The sequence below is a fragment of the Mustela nivalis genome (assembly GCF_964662115.1).
Source record: "Mustela nivalis genome assembly, chromosome: 19".
Classification (NCBI taxonomy): Eukaryota; Metazoa; Chordata; class Mammalia; order Carnivora; family Mustelidae; genus Mustela; species Mustela nivalis.
In genome coordinates this window covers 27,859,017-27,878,750 of record NC_139038.1, presented here as the reverse complement: position 1 = coordinate 27,878,750, position 19,734 = coordinate 27,859,017, and the positions used below count along the sequence as shown (strand labels likewise).

The window sequence follows — 19,734 nt, the reverse complement described above, 5'->3', positions numbered from 1 at the left end:
AGGTGCCCCTGAAAATTATTAACATTTTCTGAAACAATGACTGAAGATTTTAGCAGTCAAAATATTTTGGACTATCTATATACGTTGTAATGGTCTAAAATGTGAAGCCCTTAAATACAAATACAAAACCAACACTTTTTAGAATCACTTACCTGAGCCTGGTAATTCCTGGAAAAACCTGAACACCACAACTGGAGAACTGAGCTCATCTTCCACCTGAAAAACCAATCTGCTATTACCAAGTAACCTTAAATCCCAACACCTGCAAAATAAAACCAGGAGTTTGAACAACAGGCTACAGATAGCATGTTTTCTTAATCAACATGTAAAACTCAAAGGTTAATTTCAGCTGCTACAGAAACAGCAATCAAGGGTTTAGTAAAATTCTTAGAAGTAATTCTCAGCCGGCTCCGAGAAGGCTCTCCTGCACTGTGACATCTTGACACTGACTGGCGCGCTGAAATTAAAGCAGGAGGAAACTGCGCCACTCCTGAACGTAAGCCTGCCATTAAAGTCAAAGGAGGCAAGGAAAAAGTATAACCAGAATCAGTGTTCGGAGAGCTGAAGCTTTCAAGAATCCAGAAATTAACACTAACTCAAGCAGGACTGACTGTAACTTTTTTTCTTTTTCTAAGATTTTAGAGAGCAGGGCATGGGGGTTGGAAGAATGGGCTCCATGCCCAGTGTGGAGCCCAACATGGGGCTCGATCTCATGACTCTTGAGATCATGACCTGAGTGAAACCAAGAGCTGGACACTTAAGTGACTAAGCAGACATCCAGGTGCCCCTGACTGCCACTTTTTATATTCACAGACAAAATATTCTCACATTGTAACACTCTCAGAACAGGATGTAAGTCTTGCTGGCAAGAAGATAAACACAGTCTCGAGCTGAAGCTTCCTATCTTCTCCATCACTGAAGGGGTTCTTATATTTGGGACAGGTCGGATGACTAACTTCATTAATGGATTTCATTACAGACAAAAACATTCACTGCATTAAGATAAGCCAGCATGAAGTTCATGTCCACCATTGCACACACACACAGCTGGCCATCAGCTCCATCAGACGGTCAGGATACAAAGGGAACAGCAACACCCTTGACAGAATATGGCACACAGGGACAGAAGATCTCTGAGCATTCAACAATTCTAGTCATAAAACCTATTTCCTGGGGTGCCTGGGTGGCTCAGTGGGTAAAGCCTCTGCCTTCAGCTCGGGTCATGATCTCAGGGTCCTGCGATCGAGCCCCGCATCCGGCTCTTTGCTCAGCGGTGAGCCTGCTTCCTCCTCCCTCTCTCTGCCTGTGATCTCTGTCTGTGAAATAAATAAATAAAATCTTTTTTTTTTTTTTTAAAGATTTTATTCATTTATTTGACAGAGAGAAATCACAAGTAGATGGAGAGGCAGGCAGACAGAGAGAGAGGGAAGCAGGCTCCCTGCTGAGCAGAGAGCCCGATGCGGGACTCGATCCCAGGACCCTGAGATCATGACCTGAGCCGAAGGCAGCAGCCTAAACCACTGAGCCACCCAGGCGCCCTAAATAAAATCTTTTAAAGCAAACAAACAAACAAACCAAAACCCTATTTCCTATTTTCCAGGGCACCAGGGTGGCTCAGTCAGTTAAGCATCTGCCTTTGGCTCAGGTCATGATCTCAGGGTCCAGGGACTGTGCCCCTCATCGGGCTCCCTGCTCAGCGGCGAGCCTGCTTCTCCCTCTCCCTCTGCCCCTCTGCTCGTGCTTTCTCAAATAAATAAAATCTTTAATAAACAACAACCAAAACCCCCCCAAACCTATATTCCAAGGCTCTCCATGGTAGAAATGCTAACATCCAAAGCCAGGAAGGAGCTGGCCCAAGGTCTTCTCTACTAACCTCTCAAAGGATCACACGGATGTGACTTAGATCAAGCAGAGTGTGTATCCAACCTAACAACCAACCGGGCTGATTCCTGCGCTCACCTGTCATCTCCTCTGCCTGTCACATAAATACATCTAGTAATACTTTAAAGCTGGAGGGGCTGAATGTCTAAATAGAATGGAGCAAACCCAAGATGGAAACAGCCACAAAAGCAGCAAACTCCTACAGCCAGTCCCATCCTCACTTAGGATAAGGCAGGACAATTCGAGTACCGAGACTTCTATATATAGTTTAATACAGTCCTTGGTTTCTTGTTTCTTTGAGCTCGGTGGTCTCAAATGTCAGTGCATGAGAAATACTGTCCAGGGCTACGTGCACAGAATTCTGGGTCTAGCACACGGCAGACTGAAATGCTGGATTCAATATCCTGATAACCCATAAAAACCTTTAAACCACGGCTAGGCTCAGAAGAACAGTGAACCCAAGAAGAAGAGAAAGCAAAGAACATTGTCGGCCGAGCCGGGGCTAGAGGAAGGGGAGCAGACCGAGGAAGGCGGCTTTCACATCGAGTGTCTGCAGGCCCATGTGCGGATGGCGCTCAAGGACCCTCGAAGGACGGTCCTGAGAGGAAAAACCACCCGCTGGTCAGCAAGAGGCTTCCCGCTGCCTGAGGCTCTGTCTGCAAAGGGAGAGAAAATTCTCTCACGAGAGACCAAAGCATCAGCGCACACTGCACTGGGCTTGATGTCCGAAGTGGCACAGGAGTCCTAAAGCCGTGGACCTGCCGGGACACGGACTGGACCAGCCACGCACGCGAAAATATCTAGCTCACAACGACAAGTTACCGCGCACACACACACACACACACACACACACACACACACACGGAGCAGGAATCAGCAGACACGATCCAGGGGTGACCCAAGATTAATATAAGCAACAATCAGAAACAGATGGTGACCACCATGCTTACAGAGAAATGGAGACCAGGAACAATTAAAAAAAAAAAAATGACCAAAAGCACCAACTTGAACAAGAACTAAAAAGAACATGTTGGAAGGAAGAAAAAGTCACTGAAACACAAAGCGAATGGCTGACGCAGATGAGAGGCCACTCAGGAGCAAAGAAAGGTCTGGAGAAACTCCCGAGGCAGCGAAGGGACGTGTCAGAGGGACGGGCGAACCCGGAGCGACGCGGTTCAGTATGCTGCCGACTCAAGGTCCAGAGGGAAGAAGAGGTCACAGTTGAAAAAACAAACTTGACAGAATCGATTAGGGAAAAAAGGAACCCTCACGTTTAGTAAGTGCAAGTCCCAAGCAGGAGTTCTAGAAAATCCTCATTTAGACCCACCACGGTCAAAGTAGCAGAACCCAAGGATGGAGACGATCTTAACAGCCAGCAGGAATGTCAGCTGCACACAGGGGCCCTGTGAGGTTTCAGGGGTAAGGGGGAAACACTAGCTTCCGAGCTTAGAGCGCAGCCCACGCACCCAGCAGAGCCGGTCAGACAGACAGTGGCCACAACGCCGCTGCTGAGAAGACGGGCTCCGCCCCCGGAACGAGCAGCCGCCCCAGGTATCCCCGCGGCCAGACGAGGCCCTGGGTTGCTGAGCAGGGGAAGCGTGGCTGTGCTGTGGGGCCGGGCGGCTCCTGAAGGGTCAGCCATCTGACCGGGGGAGGCGGCCCATGGGGCCTTGGAGAAGAGCTACGGTGCTGCAGACACAGCTTGTCTTAGACACGCTGGGTGCAAGTCCTGGCTCAGCCACCTACTACGATGGGACTTGGGACAGGCAGCCACAGTGAAGACAGAAGTGGCGTCACTCTGCCACAGGAACGTCCAGTGAGGACTCAATGCCTGGGATTCTATGGCAGCGCCGCCCAAAGACCCAAAGCAAAACCATCCAGTGATGACTGGTAGTTCATGAGGCCTTACATTCTTCATCCCGCTCTGTCTCACGTTATCTGATCTGCTCTTCGTAACCGGTCACCGAAGCAGGACGAAGAGTAAGTTCTCCTGAAAACTGACCGGGAACAGAACGGCCCCCTGGTTAAGAACACGGGCCTTGCGGTGTGAATCCGAGCTCCACCATGTCCTAGCTGTGTGGCATGAGCAAGTCACTGAACTGCTCTGTGCCTGCTTCCTCACCAGGAAAGAGGGGACAGCCATTGTGACCAACTCACAGAGTGAATTTATTATTCATGCTTAATACCTACTCCCGGCCAAATACTAAACTTGGCACAGTGTGAAAAAGCCAAAAGACAAAAGTCGCTGCCTTTACAAAGCTTTTACAAAGCAAAACAAACAAGGAAGACACCCACGGTCTCAGGTAATAAGAACTGCAATGAAGGACACACCCGGGACAGAGTGACGGACGGTGGCAGGGCTGGTTTACACAGGACAGTCAAGCAGGGCCTCTCTGAAGGCATGACATTTGTTTTTTTGTTTTGTTTTTTTTTTTTAAGATTTATTTATTTGAGAGGGGCGGGTAGGAGGAGAGTACGAACAGGGCAGAAGGAGGGAGACAGAGAATCCTTGAGAGCCCAACTAGGGGCTCAGTCCTAGGATCCAGAGATCATGACCCGAGCGGAAATCAGAAGTTGGATGCTCCACCGAATGAGCCACCTAGGCACCCTGAAGACATGGTATTTGAACTCAGATCTTTTAAGGCTAAGAAACGAATGAAATGAAAAGAAGGGAAAGGGATAGTGTTTCCAGCTAGAATGAAGAGACTCCAGGGAGGGGTAAATGAACGAACGCCCAGGCTCAGCGCCGGACACAGCGCACGGCGCGCGTCTCCCTCCCAGCAGCTGGGAGAGGACGGTTACCACAGCGGCAGGGCCGCACGGGGCTGGCCAGCGGCTGCACGTTTCCGGAGAAAAGCATCCACTGGAAGGAGGGCTGGGGAGGGTTCCCGGGCCTTACACAGATGCCCCAAACCCACTGGGGAGTAACCAGCACCAGCACAATCTCCCAGCCTGGAGGAGGAAGGAGAGGGAGAGGGGACATGAGGAGCCCAAGTGGGCTCAGCGAGGGAGGGAAAGAAAGTCCCCTGGCCCAGCACTGCCGTGACTCCTGCCGTCTTGCTCCTGCTAGTCCATAGTCTGGGCTTTTCCGTTTACTAAAGGAGTCCAACCAACATACCTTCACTGACAACTGAGCTCACGGGCTTAGGCAGTTAAGAAAGAGTGACTCAATGTCACAGGGCCTCAGCACTACGGCTGAAATTAGAACCCAAGTCTCCTGATTTACATGCATCTCTCTGCTTCTCCAATGGGCCACTGTCCTCTTCCAAGCTAGAATTTGGGTCATCTCAGGTCAACTGAGCTCCAAGCTCCTACTCTGAAGCAAACGCAGAGCAGCTCTCATCTGGCACTGAACGCAAATCATGTATTCAATGGAAATCTACTGTATTAACTTGAACCCCAAACTAACTCAAGTATTAGTTTTACACTTAACTGTGTCCTGCAGCACCCAGTGACCCTGTTTTAAATTAGAATCTGACCTATATCTTCTGAAATTCTAAAATATGATGAAGAAAACATGCAAACATTCAAGCTGTACTGATACTTAGTTATTAGCCCTGCTAAACCCTCACCTCCTTGTCTGGTAACTACCCCTAGACAGCACTCTCTGACAGTCTGGCATCTTGTAGGGAGATACCCGGGAAGACGAGAGCAAGGTCACGTGCTTATCTCTTCCTTACTCCCCACTCGGTGCAAATGACAACTCTGGTGTCAGAAGGTTTATGAAAATGTCGTCAAAATACTGTGAGAGACAAAATGACTTTTCATATCAGGAAGATGGGTGTTTTAAAATCACTGTTGGCAAAGTCAATCGTGTTTGTGAGATCTTTGTGCATTTCTAAATGCATTTTTTGTGTGTGTGCATTCTAGTAATGTAGTAAGACTACAAATGATTATATGAAAAGCACCAAGGGGGTTTTAGAAAATGGTAAAAATTTCTAGGGTTTGGGGCACCTGGGTGGCTCAGTTGGTTAAGCAACCGCCTTTGGCTCAGGTCATGGTCCCGGAGTCCCGGGATCGAGTCCCGCATCGGGCTCCCAGCTCCATGGGGGGAGTCTGCTTCTCCCTCTGACCTTCTCGCCTCTCATGTTCTCTCTCACTGTCTCTCAAATAAATAAATAAAAATATTAAAAAAAAAAAAATTTCTAGGGTTTGTGCTTTCTAAGACTTAAAGTCATTCATGATTCTCCTCCAAAGAATGCGGTTTTATTAAAATTATCACAATGATCACTCTAACTTGAACCTTAACTATTTACTTCAAAAACAGATCAAATTATATACTCTACCAGGATTTTGATGTGGTTCACTTTCTTCAAACCTTCTTGTAACCGCTGACTCTGCAAAAGACAAAAAACAGCTAATAATCACTATGATTTCATTACATGTATTTAATAATTACTTATTGTAATTTCAGTAGATAAACATAACTTTTATTTTTTTTTAAAGATTTTACTTATTTACTCCACACAGAGAGAAAGATCACAAGCAGGCAGAGAGGCAGGCAGAGGGAGAGGAAGAAGCAGGCTCCCCGCTGAGCAGAGAGCCCTATGTAGGGCTCGATCCCAGGACCCTGAGATCACGACCTGAGCCAAAGGCAGAGGCTTAACCCACTTAGCCACCCAGGAGCCCCAAATGTAACATATTAAGAACTGGTTTTCAGGAGGGTCTTTGAAGGCCTGCAAATCTGTCAGTTAATGACTCCTGAATTAGGCTGCCAATTCTTGCTTTTCAACATCTGCAAACGTTCCCCCATCTTTCAGTTGAAAGTTACATGTATTGCTTCCAGAAAAGCTTTTTCTATTAGACACAAGTGAATTTCTCATATTAGCAACATAAGTCATTCATTCTTTCAAAACCTACTCAGTACATGTCAATAAGTGCAAAAATGAACAACCGTATCAAACTGAAAAGCTTCTGCACAGCAAAGGAAACCAACACCAAAATGAAAAGTCAGCCTACTGAATGGGAGAAGACACTTGCCAATAAATTATTTAATAAGGAGTTAATGTTCAAAATATATACAAGTCCTACAACTCAAGGGGAAAAAACCAAAATCCGATTGAACAATGGGAAGATGTGAATAGAGATTTCTCCGAAGAAAACACCCAGACGGCCAACAGGTACACGAACAGATGCTCAGTATCCCCCTCGTCAGGGAAACGCAAGTCGAAACCACAATAAGCTGTCTGTCAGAACGGCCAGTATCAAAGAGAAAAGATACAACAAAGGTGGGCAAGAATGTGGAGGAAGCGGCAAGTCCTGGAGCACTGCTGGCGGGACGCAAACTGGCACAGCCCCTGCGGAAAACTGTACGGAAGTTCCTCAAAAACTTAAAAACAGAACCACCGTATGATTCAGCAGTTCCACTTCAGAATATTTATCCAGACAAAGCAAAACCCTCCAATTTGAAAAGAAAACTGCGCCCCGTTCACTGCAGCATTGTTTACGACAGCCAAGATACAGAAACAACCCGAGTGTCCATCCGTGCATGTGTGAGTAGAGAGGAGGTAGTGCAGAATATACACACACAACGAAGTTCTATTCACCGTAAAAAAGAATGAAATCTTGCCATTTGTGACAACATGAATGGACCTTCAGGACAATACGCTAAGTGAAATAAGTGAGACAGAGAAAGACAAATACTGTATGATAACACTTATATGGGGTATCGAAAACAAAAAAAACCCTATAAGCTCATAAATACAGAGAACAGACTGGTGGGTGTCAGAGGCAGGGGGTAGGAGGGTAAAGATGGGTAAAGGCGGTTGAAAGATACAAATTTCCAGTTGTAAAATAAGTCAGTCACAGGGATGTCATGTTCGGCATGGTAACGACGGTTCTGAACTATACTGCTTATCTGCAAATCGTGGAGAGTAAATCTTGAAAGTCCTAATCACAACAGAGGACAATTCTGTAACAATGAATAGTGACACGTGTTAACTGGACTTGTAACTGTGGCGATCACTTCCCAGTATACACAAACACCGGTTCGTTATGCTGTTCATTAGGCTGTCCTCCGGAGACTGATAAAACGTTACATGCCAGTTAGAGCTCAAAACCCCCCCCACAAAGCTACACAAGTGCAAAGGCACACAAGACACAGAACAGGACACTGGGGAAGAAGAGCCAAGATAAGCGAGGAAACGCTGTTCAGAGAACAGGTCTACAATACACACACCTGAGTTCAAAATCTCACCCAACTCCATCTGCCACTTACTAGCTATGACCTTGGACACCTTGTTCAGCCTCTCTGTGCTTCGGGTCCGTCAATGAGAAAACCAGGAGGGTAGCTACCTGACAGGGTTGTACGGCAGGACCTGGAAACAGCCTCTAGAACACCATGTGCATCGCCTGTGTGATGACCCCCTCCTCGTTGTACTGCTATCTCCGCCCCAGGTCTTGTTACTGATGTGGGATCAACGAGCAGATACTTCACGGTGTTGGGTTCATTCATTCCGCAGTTACTTACTGAGCATCAGACACTGGAAAACCCCTCACGAAAACTACCCAGTACGCCGTTACCCATGGCCTTCGTGTCTAGGGACGTTCGAATGAGACCGCGCACGCGCACTGCTGCGCGCAGAGTAAACACTCTGTAGCTGCTTTCCAGGAGGAGGATGAGGACGGTGATGACGATGATGATGGGAGGAAGTGGAGGAGGAGGGTACCCGGAGAGGCATGACCATACAGATAACCACATGTGCTACGTGTCCCCACAGTCTCACGCGCACTCGGAGCAGCGGGGAGTCAGCGACAGGCCATCAGAGGCACTCGGCGGTCCTGGGACCACCTATAGCGCTTGCTTGCAGGAAGACAGAGCCGCAGTGACCTCAACAGCTTGGGAGCGGACGTCTCATTATTTTCCTGTGCTCTGCAAGCCTGAGGGAGTTGAGGAGCCCTCCCCTGACGCCCCGACCTTCCCTGCAGTGCCCGAGTTACCACGGCAATAAAGGCCTCTCCCTTCTGAACAACCAAACCTCAAGACATGAGCCGACTCCAGTGACCACATTTTTTCCAAAATGTGCTCCTGTAAACCTAATGAACAGAAACCTCAAAATCATCTCATGTAAAAATCAAACTACTTCATTTACAGTGTTTCTGCTGCATCAGAAATGAGTGTGAGAATGAACGATCCTGACATAACAAACCCGAAAACAGCTGCTACAGGGACGCGAAGACACTCGTTTCCCCTAAACTATAAAAATGACACGTGAGGAAGTACTGATTCCACAGAACACATTTAAAACAAAGATTTATTTTTAAATCAGTCTGCATGGAATCAAGCACTACTGAAAGAGCCTCACAGGTCTGAGCTCATTCAATCCTACAATCTCTTATTACATCACCCGTCTACCAGGTAAGCAAACAGGCGACGTCAAGCTTCCAGACGCAGCTCTCAAACGCCATAAACATGACTTTCTTTGCTATCTAGAGCGTAATTACATCTTCACAATGAGAACACCTCACGGAAGGAAGGAAAATTACAGAACTGTCCCCAGAGCCTTGCCATTTGGGAGCCCAAACCAGCTGGTATTAAAAATATACAGCCCAGGGGCGCCTGGGTGGCTTAGTGGGTTAAAGCCTCTGCGTTCAGCTCAGGTCATGATCTCAGGGTCCTGGGATCGAGCCCTGCATCTGATGCTCAGCAGGGAGCCCACTTCCCCCTCTCTCTCTGCCTACTTGTGATCTGTCAAATAAATAAATAAAATCTTAAAACAACCACGCAGCCCATCTATCACCAACCCGTAGCAGCCGTATCTCCGCCCCCCGCAGAGACAGCTGGTCAGCGGCCTCCTTCCGCACCCCCCCACCCCCCTCGTGTGCTTCCTTCTCCAATCCTTGGCTCTCATCTTGTGACTCCTCCTCTCATCCTCTGAACTCATTTCTGTGGATGCAACTGCTGGGACACCCCTGCAGTCCCTCCCAGAACTTTGCACAGGAAATGTACGCATGCTCTCCGGTCCCTTAGGAGAAGCCAAATCCAGGCAACAAGGTCATGGACGGAGGGGGAGGCAACGGGGCCGTTTTCTGTCACTGCTTGTGCCACAGTATCGGTGGCTCATTTAAACTTGAGGTTTCTACTCACCAGCTGGCAGGCGTGCTTAATCCTCTCCACAATCCCATCAAGCCCCAAGTACTGTAAAGACAGCCACAGCGGCAGGGCACGGAGTTTGTCGGCTGGCTTGTTTGATGTAAGACCGGCAACTAAAGTCTAAAGAAGCCAATATGGTTTTAGTGATCAAAGCCAATGAAGACACAGATTAGTCACCATTTTCCTCTGCACTTAGTGGGTGTCAGATGCTACAGCAGGCACTTGGCTGGCCTTATTTCTCTGATCACCTAAAGACCCCAGGAGGGGAGTATTCTAGACAACCCAAGTCAGAGAACTTGCTTTCAAGGGTTCACAGCTCAGATGTAGCAAAGCCAGGATGAGAATCCAGATGGGTCCCGTCTCAGAGCCAAAGCTGTTCTGAGTATCCTCAAACAGGGGACCATTATCAACTGAGCAAGACATTAACTGCTTTAGTAAGAATCACTCAAAACTTATTTTGCATAGGCCTGTCACTGAGGGATCGGCTATTAAGAACCACTTCTTAGGAAAAATACGCTACAATTTTCTAGACAATGGAGATAGAGAGCTTTAATGACTTTTAATAGGTCACTTCTGGGAACCTTTTCTAAGGAAATAATTTGAAGTACAGAAAGATGCTCATTATTTTAGTAACAAAAATTTGAAAACATCCTCAAAGTTGACAAAAGGAGAATGATTAAATTGAGGTAAGTAAGAGAATATTACACAGTCATAAAATGTCATAAAACGTTCTTCATACACATGGGAGCCTCTGAGAATAAATAAAAAAAAACATACACAGTACTGTTTCATTTATGTTAGAAACATTTTTTTGATTAAAAAGAAAGTCACAGAACTGGCATTAAGGAAATTTTTCACTTTTTCCATGTTTTGCTCCCAGACTCCAGAGTGATTAGCCACTTCCCAGTCCCTCCCAGTGAGAGTGAGCTTACCAAGGCTGGGTCGTCGTGTTTATAAAGGGTGACCGCAGGGACAGCTGGCAAGCCCAGCCATGGACCTGGAGTCAATGTCATGCTGTCACATTTGGTCGCAGCCTACCAAAGAGAAAACAACTTTTTGCTACAGACTGTCAGAATCCATTAAACCCAAGGCCCTCCTCCATTCATTAAAAAACATGAAAAGCCATCAGGGATTGTTGTTGTTGTGTTTAAGTAGGCTCCATGCCCAGCACAGAGCCCAACACAAGGCTTGAACCCACGACCTTGAGATCAAGACGGGAGCCAAAATCAAGAGTTGGATGCTTAACCAACTGAGCCACCCAGGCGCCCTGGGGATTAAGTGATTTTAAATCCTTCTTAAAAACACAATATTATTAAATCAGTCACATACCAGCACTGATGAGGAGACATAACCTAGAGCCAAGGTTGCCAGATTCACACTGGAAGAAAAAAAAAAAAAAAACCACAAATTATTTATTGCTGCTTATTCACTGAGTTTATACTTAAAAAAAAAAAAAAGGCTGTGACATTAAACTGACATTAAACTGACATTAAAATGTCTTTCAGTGAGGTTATAAACATATCACCAGAAAATGCAGTATATACAAATTTCAGCAAAACCTTGAAAATGCACTTTAATCAAATGTGTTTCAGGGGATGTCACCTGCTGATGCAACGTAATGGCTGTCTTATTTTTTATCTTTCAAACCTATTATTTTCCAGTCATCAGTGCTTTCCCAGAGTGACAAAATAACCCAGCCCATATGGTGTGCCGGGGCTGGTCTCCTGTAGCTGCCCATTATCCTCCCCTAAGCCACTCTGGGAAAGCACCCCCACCTCCTCCATCAGACCACAGCTCTGGGTGGAGACACTGCCACCTGCTCCACGGGCGAGCATATCACCGACATGATGGAAGTGGTACCTTTCCCTGGCCACGGTGAGGGACTCAGTAGGAGACTTTTGCTGGGACTTCTGACCCTCAGGACGAAAACCTGGAGAGCAAGCTGCGGCCACTGCAACTACTTTGCACCAACATCGCAAAGTCTCTATAGGAGGCACCAGAGAGGAAATGAGGCCCAGTGACCGGGGCAGAGGGTGGGGGGAGGAAGATGCCGAGCCCTGGCTGATGCTGCGCCCAAAATAATCCTAACACCACCTTTTTAGTTATGTAAACCGATACAATCTCTTCTCGCTCACGCCACTCTGGGTTATTTTGTTACTTTTACTACTGAACCCAAAGAGCCCTTAAAGATAAACGTTAACAACAAAGTTAAGAGCCTGGACGCCCGCCCCGATGAGCACTGCGCACAGGCCCACCAGAGAGCCTCCACTCACCCCTCCACGTGAAGCCACATGCCATACTGCTCACAGAGTTCTTTTAAACGTCCAATCTTGTCCGTGTGCCCTACTGCTGCAGTTCCTAGGACAAAAGACACAAAAAAGGATACTAAAAGGAACACGTACTTTCTGAGTCTTTAGAGCATGACAGAAGCTTTGAAATACATTATCTCTCGGAAGAAAGTAACATTACATCCATTTCATTGAGATTAGCTATGTGAACTGGCTTAAAGTCAACTTTTACAAGTTGGTTATTCAAATTCCGACGTGTGCGTAGTCTCCACTGTCTGTATCTATAGAAGCAAGCTTGTTAATACTGTTATTTAAAACCTCTTTATTAAAGCTTTTTTTTCCCCCTACCTACTTGATGTTCTTTCAGGAGAGAGGTATTCAAATCTCTCACTAAGATAGTGGGTTTGTCCATTTATGCTTGTATTTTATCAATTTTTCCCAAGGTTTTCCTTTATCTATTTCCGTTATGCTCATCAGCATTCGTAACTGCTGTGTCTCAGTGGATTACATGCACTGTAATTAGTGTGGAGTCTACCTTATCTCACACTAACAGGCCTGCAGTACTTTCGTTCTGTCACTATGTGCCCAAGATACCCGTTTTCACGCTTGCTTTTTGTCACTTTCTGGATTATTTTTATGTAGGTGTGTCTATTATAAATGTAAATAAATTTGCGGGTTGTTTTTTTTTAACTCAATACGAGAGGTTCTTTGTTTTAAAATAGACCATGCACTCTAAAGTCAGCTGAAACATACTGAGCGCTTTACCCTGTGCCCTGGTTAAGTCCGTTACACTGCAGGCTGGATGGGCGGGTCCCTCTTCCCGGAGCGTGAGTAAAACAGGACTCCGTGCTTTCTCCTGACTGTCCCAAACTTCCAGTTACCAGCATCCCACCTTATTAGATTGCAAACCCTCACCAACTGCCTCAACAAACACAACCACTGCAAGTGGTTCTTTTGCAGGATTTAGGTCTATAAACCATTTCTAACTGATTTTTGTATACAGAATGAGGTAAGCAAAAGGTTCAGGTTTTTTTTCCCCCCATGTGCATATCTCCTTGTCCCAAAATCACTGGTGGAAAAGACCTACCTTTCTTTCTTTGAAATACCTTGGCATCTTTGTAACACATCAAGTGACCCTGTACATGTGAGTCTATTTCTAAACTCTATTGTCTTCAATTAATCCCACACTGTCTTGATTATCTGTGGCTTTATACTAAGTCTAAAGTCTATAGCCTGAGTCTTTGAATTTTGTTCTTTTTCAAAATTATTTTGGCTATCCTCAAATCCTCTGTATTTCCACATAAATTTTAGAATTGGCTTATCAACTTCTGGAAGAAATTGAAGCCTGCTGAAATTTTGTAGAATCTACAGATTAATTTGGCAAATTAAGACTTCATAATATTGAGTCTTTCCACAGATGCATATGCTGTATCATTCTTGAATTTCTCTCAGGAACATTTATAGTTTTCACTGTACAAATCTTGCATATATTTTATTACATTTATCCATTAAGTTTTCATTTTTTTGATGCTATTATGAATGGCATTTTTAATTGAATTTCAATGGTTTGTTGCTGGTATACAGAAATCCTGCAACCCTGATCAATTTGCTTATTTTCAGAAATTTGCAGAAAATTTGCAGAAAAGCCAATGGCTTTTCTGTAGTTTCCTTACGACTTTCTGTCTATATAATCATGCCATCTGCAAGCAAAGACAGCTGGTTTTTTCTAGTACGTGTGTCACATCGTTTTTTTCTTGCCTTACACACTGTCTAGAGCATCAAGTACAATGCTAAATACGATGAGGGAAGCAGAACAGAAAGGGGTGGTTGAACTGCCATGTTCAAGGTGGACATTTAAGGATGACATTTTAAAATTCAATTTAGAGGGGCGCCTGGGTGGCTCAGAGGGTTAAGCCTCTGCCTTCGGCTTGGGTCCTGATCTCAGGGTCTTGGGATCAAGCCCCGCATCGGGCTCTCTGCTCAGCAGGGAGCCTGCTTCCCCCCTCTCTCTCTGCCCCACTCTCTGCCTGCTTGTGATCTCCCTCTCTCTGTGTCAAATAAATAAGTAAATAAAATAATAAAATTCAATTTAGAAAGGAAGCACACGAAAGAGAGAAGTACTTACAACCTAAATGAGAACAGACACACATCCAATAAACTGACTCCCCAAACAAACCCACAATTAAAGGGAATAAAAGGAGCCCAGTGTAGTACTGTAATTCTCACCACGGTGCTGATACAAACTACCTTAACTATGTGGCGCACAAACATTACTTTAGACTTTTTGTTTTTAAGGCTAAGCACCTAGTCTTTTTCCCATATCTGAAATGGTAGATTGAGTTCATAATACCCACCAGCATTTGCTACAAGCAACAGGGGCAGTTTTCCTCGTTCTATATCATCTTTAATCAGTTTCTCCAGGAAGGCAACATCCTAGATAAAAAGGCAAACCACAAAAACATTAAGCAACTTGCATAAAAAGCTATACAATAAAAAATTCTAATTTTCAAAAGAAGCAGATGACTCTCAAAATAAATCATGCAAATCAGTTCTTATCCTTTTTTTTTTTTTTTTTAAAGTAGGCTCCACACTATGACCCTGAGATCAAGACCTAAGCTGAGATCAAAAGTCAAATGCTTAACCAACTGAACCACCCAGGCTCAACTCTTATTCTTGACCATTTTTCTATTTTCACTGATCACAGAGACAAAAATCAAATAGTTTACCTTGAAGACTAAGTACAAAAATCACTTAAATGAGATCAAAGTTAAAAACTGCATATATACAAGACAAATATTTCCCTAATTTTAAATACTTATGAGAATATATTCTCTCAATCCCCCCAAATAGCCAAAAATTTATTTCCAATATTACTCATTGATGGATCCAAACCAGAAGATCAAACTATCTTGGAAAAAGAAAGAGGGAACCCTAAAATCTATGCCTTTTGTTTCTGGCTTCAGTATGAAAAGGCTTAACACTTGGGCATCTAAAAATCAGCAGAATAGGGGGTGGGAGGGAAGGAAAAAAAGAAAAGATGAAATCAGAGAGGGAAACGAACCGCAAGAGACTCTTAATCACAGGAAACAAACTGAAGGCTGCTAAAGGGGAAGTGGAGTGGGGGACGCGGTAGCTGGGTGATGGGCATTAAGGAGGGCACGTGATGTCATGCACACTGGGTGTTATGTAAGACTGATGAATCACTGACCTCCACCACTGAAACTAATAATACACTATGTTAATTAATTGAATTAAAATTTTAAAATTTTAAAAATTAAGGAAAAAAGGCAGAATCCAACTCCAACCCCACATTACAATAAAGAACCTCATTTTCAAAATCTGCCATTTACAAATCCAGACAACAATGATAACCTTTCAAAGGATGAGCTTTAGAAGAAATTCTGGTGCTTAATTGGACTCCCAGATTACTACTTAGAGAACGTGATATAGTAATGAAAAGATTCCTTAAGAGGCAGGTGTTCCTGATCTATCTATCACCCAACCTTCATGGACATTCAACCCCAGAAGCATGTACTATGCAGTGGGAAGATAAAAGTGATAAATGAACAGGCCAATAATTATCTGGAGGCGAGCAAACAGAATTCAGTCGAAAGGAAGACAAGCTTTCAAAAACAATTCTGTATTATTTTACAAACCAAAAAGAGAACTCACCATCTGATGCTGGGATCCAAACATGGTGTTACATGGCACACGACACAAGCAGGGGAAGGGCAACCCGAGCTACAAGAAGAAACACACCATTTCGTAAGAAAGAGCTCTGCCACCATTCACTTATGCCCCCTAAAGAATGTGGCTCTAAGAAACTCAAAATTACCCTTTTTAAACAGTATCTCTCCTTAAAAACTCTTAATATTATGAACAGATGCTGAAGTACATCTAGAGAGTCAAGTTTAAAAAAAGAGTGAATTTCCAGGAGCAGAAATTCTTTTTTTTTTTTTTTAAGATTTTATTTATTTTATTTATTTATTTTATTTTATTTGAGAGAGTGCACACTTGTGAGAGAGCACAAGCAGGGGAGGGGGAGAGGGAGAAAGAGAGAAGCAGGCTCCTGGCTGAGCCAGGACCCCGATGTGGGGCTCTATCCCAGGACCCCGGGATCATGACCTCAGCTGAAGGCAGAGGCTTAACCAGCTGAGCTACCCAGGCGCAGAGATTCTTGTAAGAAGATACAGACAATGTAATATCCTGTGTCAACAAAATGAGTAACTATCAACTTGTGTTCTAAATGGGTAACTATCTTTGTTATATTCCAGAATATACCAAAAAATAAAAACACATCCAAACCAAGAAACAACCAAGCTCTAAGCATTTTGGGAGATAATTTAGGATCCTTCCTCCAAGCATTAGTGACAAATAACACCAGCAAAAGGCATCCAAAGAACAGGATCTCATTTACGGATCCACCCACTCCTAAAACAGCAATAAATGGATCAGCAGATGTACATTTCTTAAAAGAAACACAGTCAGTGCTATGAATGGAGATAGTAATTGTCAAATAAATTTTATATTCTTTATTTTTAGCTTCCCAATCCTTGAGGAGTTTATAGTTTAAGAAATTTTTAAACAGTGGCAGCATATTGTCCTGTGTAACTAAGACTTGGTAGAACCATTTCGAGACCAAAAATTTAATGAGCACACTTTCTCCCCCTTAGCGGATTTTCTTTTAAATTATGTAAATGAAGCCCAAGTCAAACACACACAAAAAAATATAGAAGTTTAAAGTGAATATCCCCTCCCACCCCTAAGCCATCAAGCCACTACTGTTAACAAATTAGGATAAAACCTTCTAAATAATTTCTAAGTATTTATAAAAATATTTTTTGAGGGGTACCTGGGTGGCTCAGTGGGTTAAAGCCTTGTCTTTGGCTCAGGTCATGGTCTCAGGGTCCTGGGATCGAGCCCTGCCTCAGGCTCTCTGCTCAGTGGGGAACCTACTTCCTCCCTCTCTCTCTGCCTGCCTCTCTGCCTACTTGTGATCTCTGTCAAATAAATAAATAAAATCTTTAAAAAAAATTTTTTAATATATTTTTTGATATGAAAAACATGCACATGTACACTTTCTTTCTTTAAAGCAAGCTCTGTGCCCAACCCAATGTGGGGCCTACACTCATGACCCCGAGATCAAGAGTCACATGTTCCACTGACTGAGCCAGCCAGGCACCCCACACATAAACACTTTAAAAAACATGAATATGACCACTGTATATATACTATTCTGCCATCTTCCTGACTTAACAAAATACCTTTATACATTTTTTTTTTTTCAAGTAAGCTCTATACCAGTGTGGGGCTTGAACTCATGACCCCAAGACTAAGAGTTGCATGGTCTTGTGACGGTATACCGGTGCCCCCATACAGCTTTTGAAAATTGGATTGCTGTTCCTAAGCATTGGGAATGTCCCAATTCCAACTGGAGTCACTGTCCCAATTGTCCCAACCGTCTTGCTGACCCAAGACAACTGTGGGCCCATAAGAACCTGGCCTGTAGTAGTTGGGAAGTAATGTGTTCCAGGTTTCTGTAAGGATATTATAAATCTGCTCTTTCTGGACACACGCAGAAGAGGACATAAGGGGCGCCTGGTGGCTCAGCTGGTTAAGTATCTGACTCTTGGTTTCGGCTTGGGTCATGATCTCAGCCCATGTCGGGCTCTGTGCTCAGTGCAGAGTCCGTTGTCCCTCTCCCTCTGCTCCTCTCCCTGCTCTTGCTTATAAACAAATAAAATCTGGAAGAAAAACAAATGACATAATTTCTTGCCACCAATGTCCACAGATCATAATCAACTTAAGTCCCTGAGTTTCTCCCCATATATCTCCCCAGGACTCCTCCATCTTACAAAAGACAAACCCTCTAATCCTATGGGCTTTGCCTTAAAACAATCTTGGCAAAGAGGCTGAACATTTTTTTATAGCCCACCTAATCGGGCTATATGTACCATGAAATTAAAAAATGGTAATGCTCTTTGATCTAGCAATTCTAGATAGATTCTGAAAATCTATTTAAACAATACAGAAAATATTTCCTTAATATAGAAGAAGTTATGTACACAAAGATGTCCATAATAATCCTATGAAAAAAGCGTTACCTGAAAATGGTCAGATAAAATAAAAGAAGGTGAACACTTTAATTGCCCAAAAGGGAAACTGTTTAAAATACCATACAGCCACTTAAAGGAATATTATGAAGATATTAAAAATAAACTGTAGTTGGAAGAACTGTTCAAACAGCGTATGTACCGGTTATAACACTAAATGAAAAAAGCCAGACATAACTACATAAAAACACATAACTGTGTAAAAACTCTGCAAAAAACCATGTTGACTGTGGTTGCCTCTGTGCAACTAAACACACACACCCCCCCCACACCTGGGAGGCTCAGTTGGGTAAGTGTCCACCTCCTGATTTCAGCTCCAGTCATGATCTCAGGGTTGTGAGACTGAGCCCCACGTCAGGCTCCACGCTGAGTATGGAGCCCACTTAAGATTCTCTCTCTCCCTCTTCCCTTTCCCACCACTTGCATGTGCGTGTGCTCTCTCTCAAATATATATATATATATGTATTTTTTTCCACACAAAGACACATATATATCCGAAAATTCATTAGTATACTTTAATATATTTACTGACAATGACAAAACAAGCATATATGTTTCTTTCCTTTTGAAACTGGAGCTAAAGAAATGGGTGTATTACATACTATAAAGTTTTAGGACAGAACAAAACACAAATGCTTTAAAATACCCACCGTATACCACCTTACCTGATTACAAAGGTACTGGCCCAGGCCAGGCCTAGCAGCAGCGCTAAGATATATGACAGGTTTTTTATTATATAACACATTGAAACCATCCACTACGAAGTCTTCATAACGAGAATGAATAGCAAGCCTGCAGATCTTTGCAAGTCCTTCTCTTTCTTCTTCATGGAAATAGGCGCAGCCATTTTCATACCTGTTAAGAGACAGCCATATATCAATATGGTCTTATCGTTGGGTAACTCACATTTTACAATCCTAGTCTTATAATCCTGGAAATAATTCCTTTTTAACCTAGAAACTGTCACTTAGAATGGTCAGAGGGAGGTAGGGGTCACCTGCATCATAGATGGCTGACCATACCTTACAGCTGGAGGCTACAAGGAACAGAGGAAGAGCGCCTGGACGGCTCAGTCAGTTGAGCCTCCAACTCTTGATTTTGGCTCAGGTCGTGACCTCAAGGTCCTGAGACTGAGCCCTGAGAGGAGCTCCCTGCTCAAGCAAGGAGTCTGCTTGTCACCCTCTCCCTCTGTCCCTCCCTCTGCTCGCTTACTCTTTCAAATACATAAATCTTTGTTTATGCCTCAGACCAGAGGCAAGGATTCTTCATCTGTACTCAACTCCACACAGAGCAGCGACTATGATGTAAAAAGGCTGAAGGGTTGGCTTATTCTACAAGAAGGCCAGCATAAATAACACAC

The 19,734-nt window shown here is 44.1% G+C and overlaps 1 protein-coding gene across 7 annotated transcripts in view; it reads right to left on the bottom strand.

The window, feature by feature from the left end:
- The window catches only part of PDXDC1 (pyridoxal dependent decarboxylase domain containing 1), a 51,895-nt gene that overhangs the window by 10,333 nt on the left and 21,828 nt on the right, over positions 1-19,734 (bottom strand). For all 7 annotated transcript variants that reach the window (XM_082715010.1, XM_082715007.1, XM_082715006.1 and 4 more), the window contains exons 6-14: positions 19,040-19,229; positions 15,934-16,002; positions 14,616-14,694; positions 12,247-12,331; positions 11,303-11,351; positions 10,906-11,007; positions 9,968-10,093; positions 6,168-6,218; positions 153-216 (exon numbers count right to left, since the gene is read on the bottom strand). In XM_082715010.1, the coding sequence (XP_082571136.1) occupies positions 153-216; positions 6,168-6,218; positions 9,968-10,093; positions 10,906-11,007; positions 11,303-11,351; positions 12,247-12,331; positions 14,616-14,694; positions 15,934-16,002; positions 19,040-19,229 (815 nt within the window). The remainder of the gene's footprint in view (positions 1-152; positions 217-6,167; positions 6,219-9,967; positions 10,094-10,905; positions 11,008-11,302; positions 11,352-12,246; positions 12,332-14,615; positions 14,695-15,933; positions 16,003-19,039; positions 19,230-19,734) is intronic.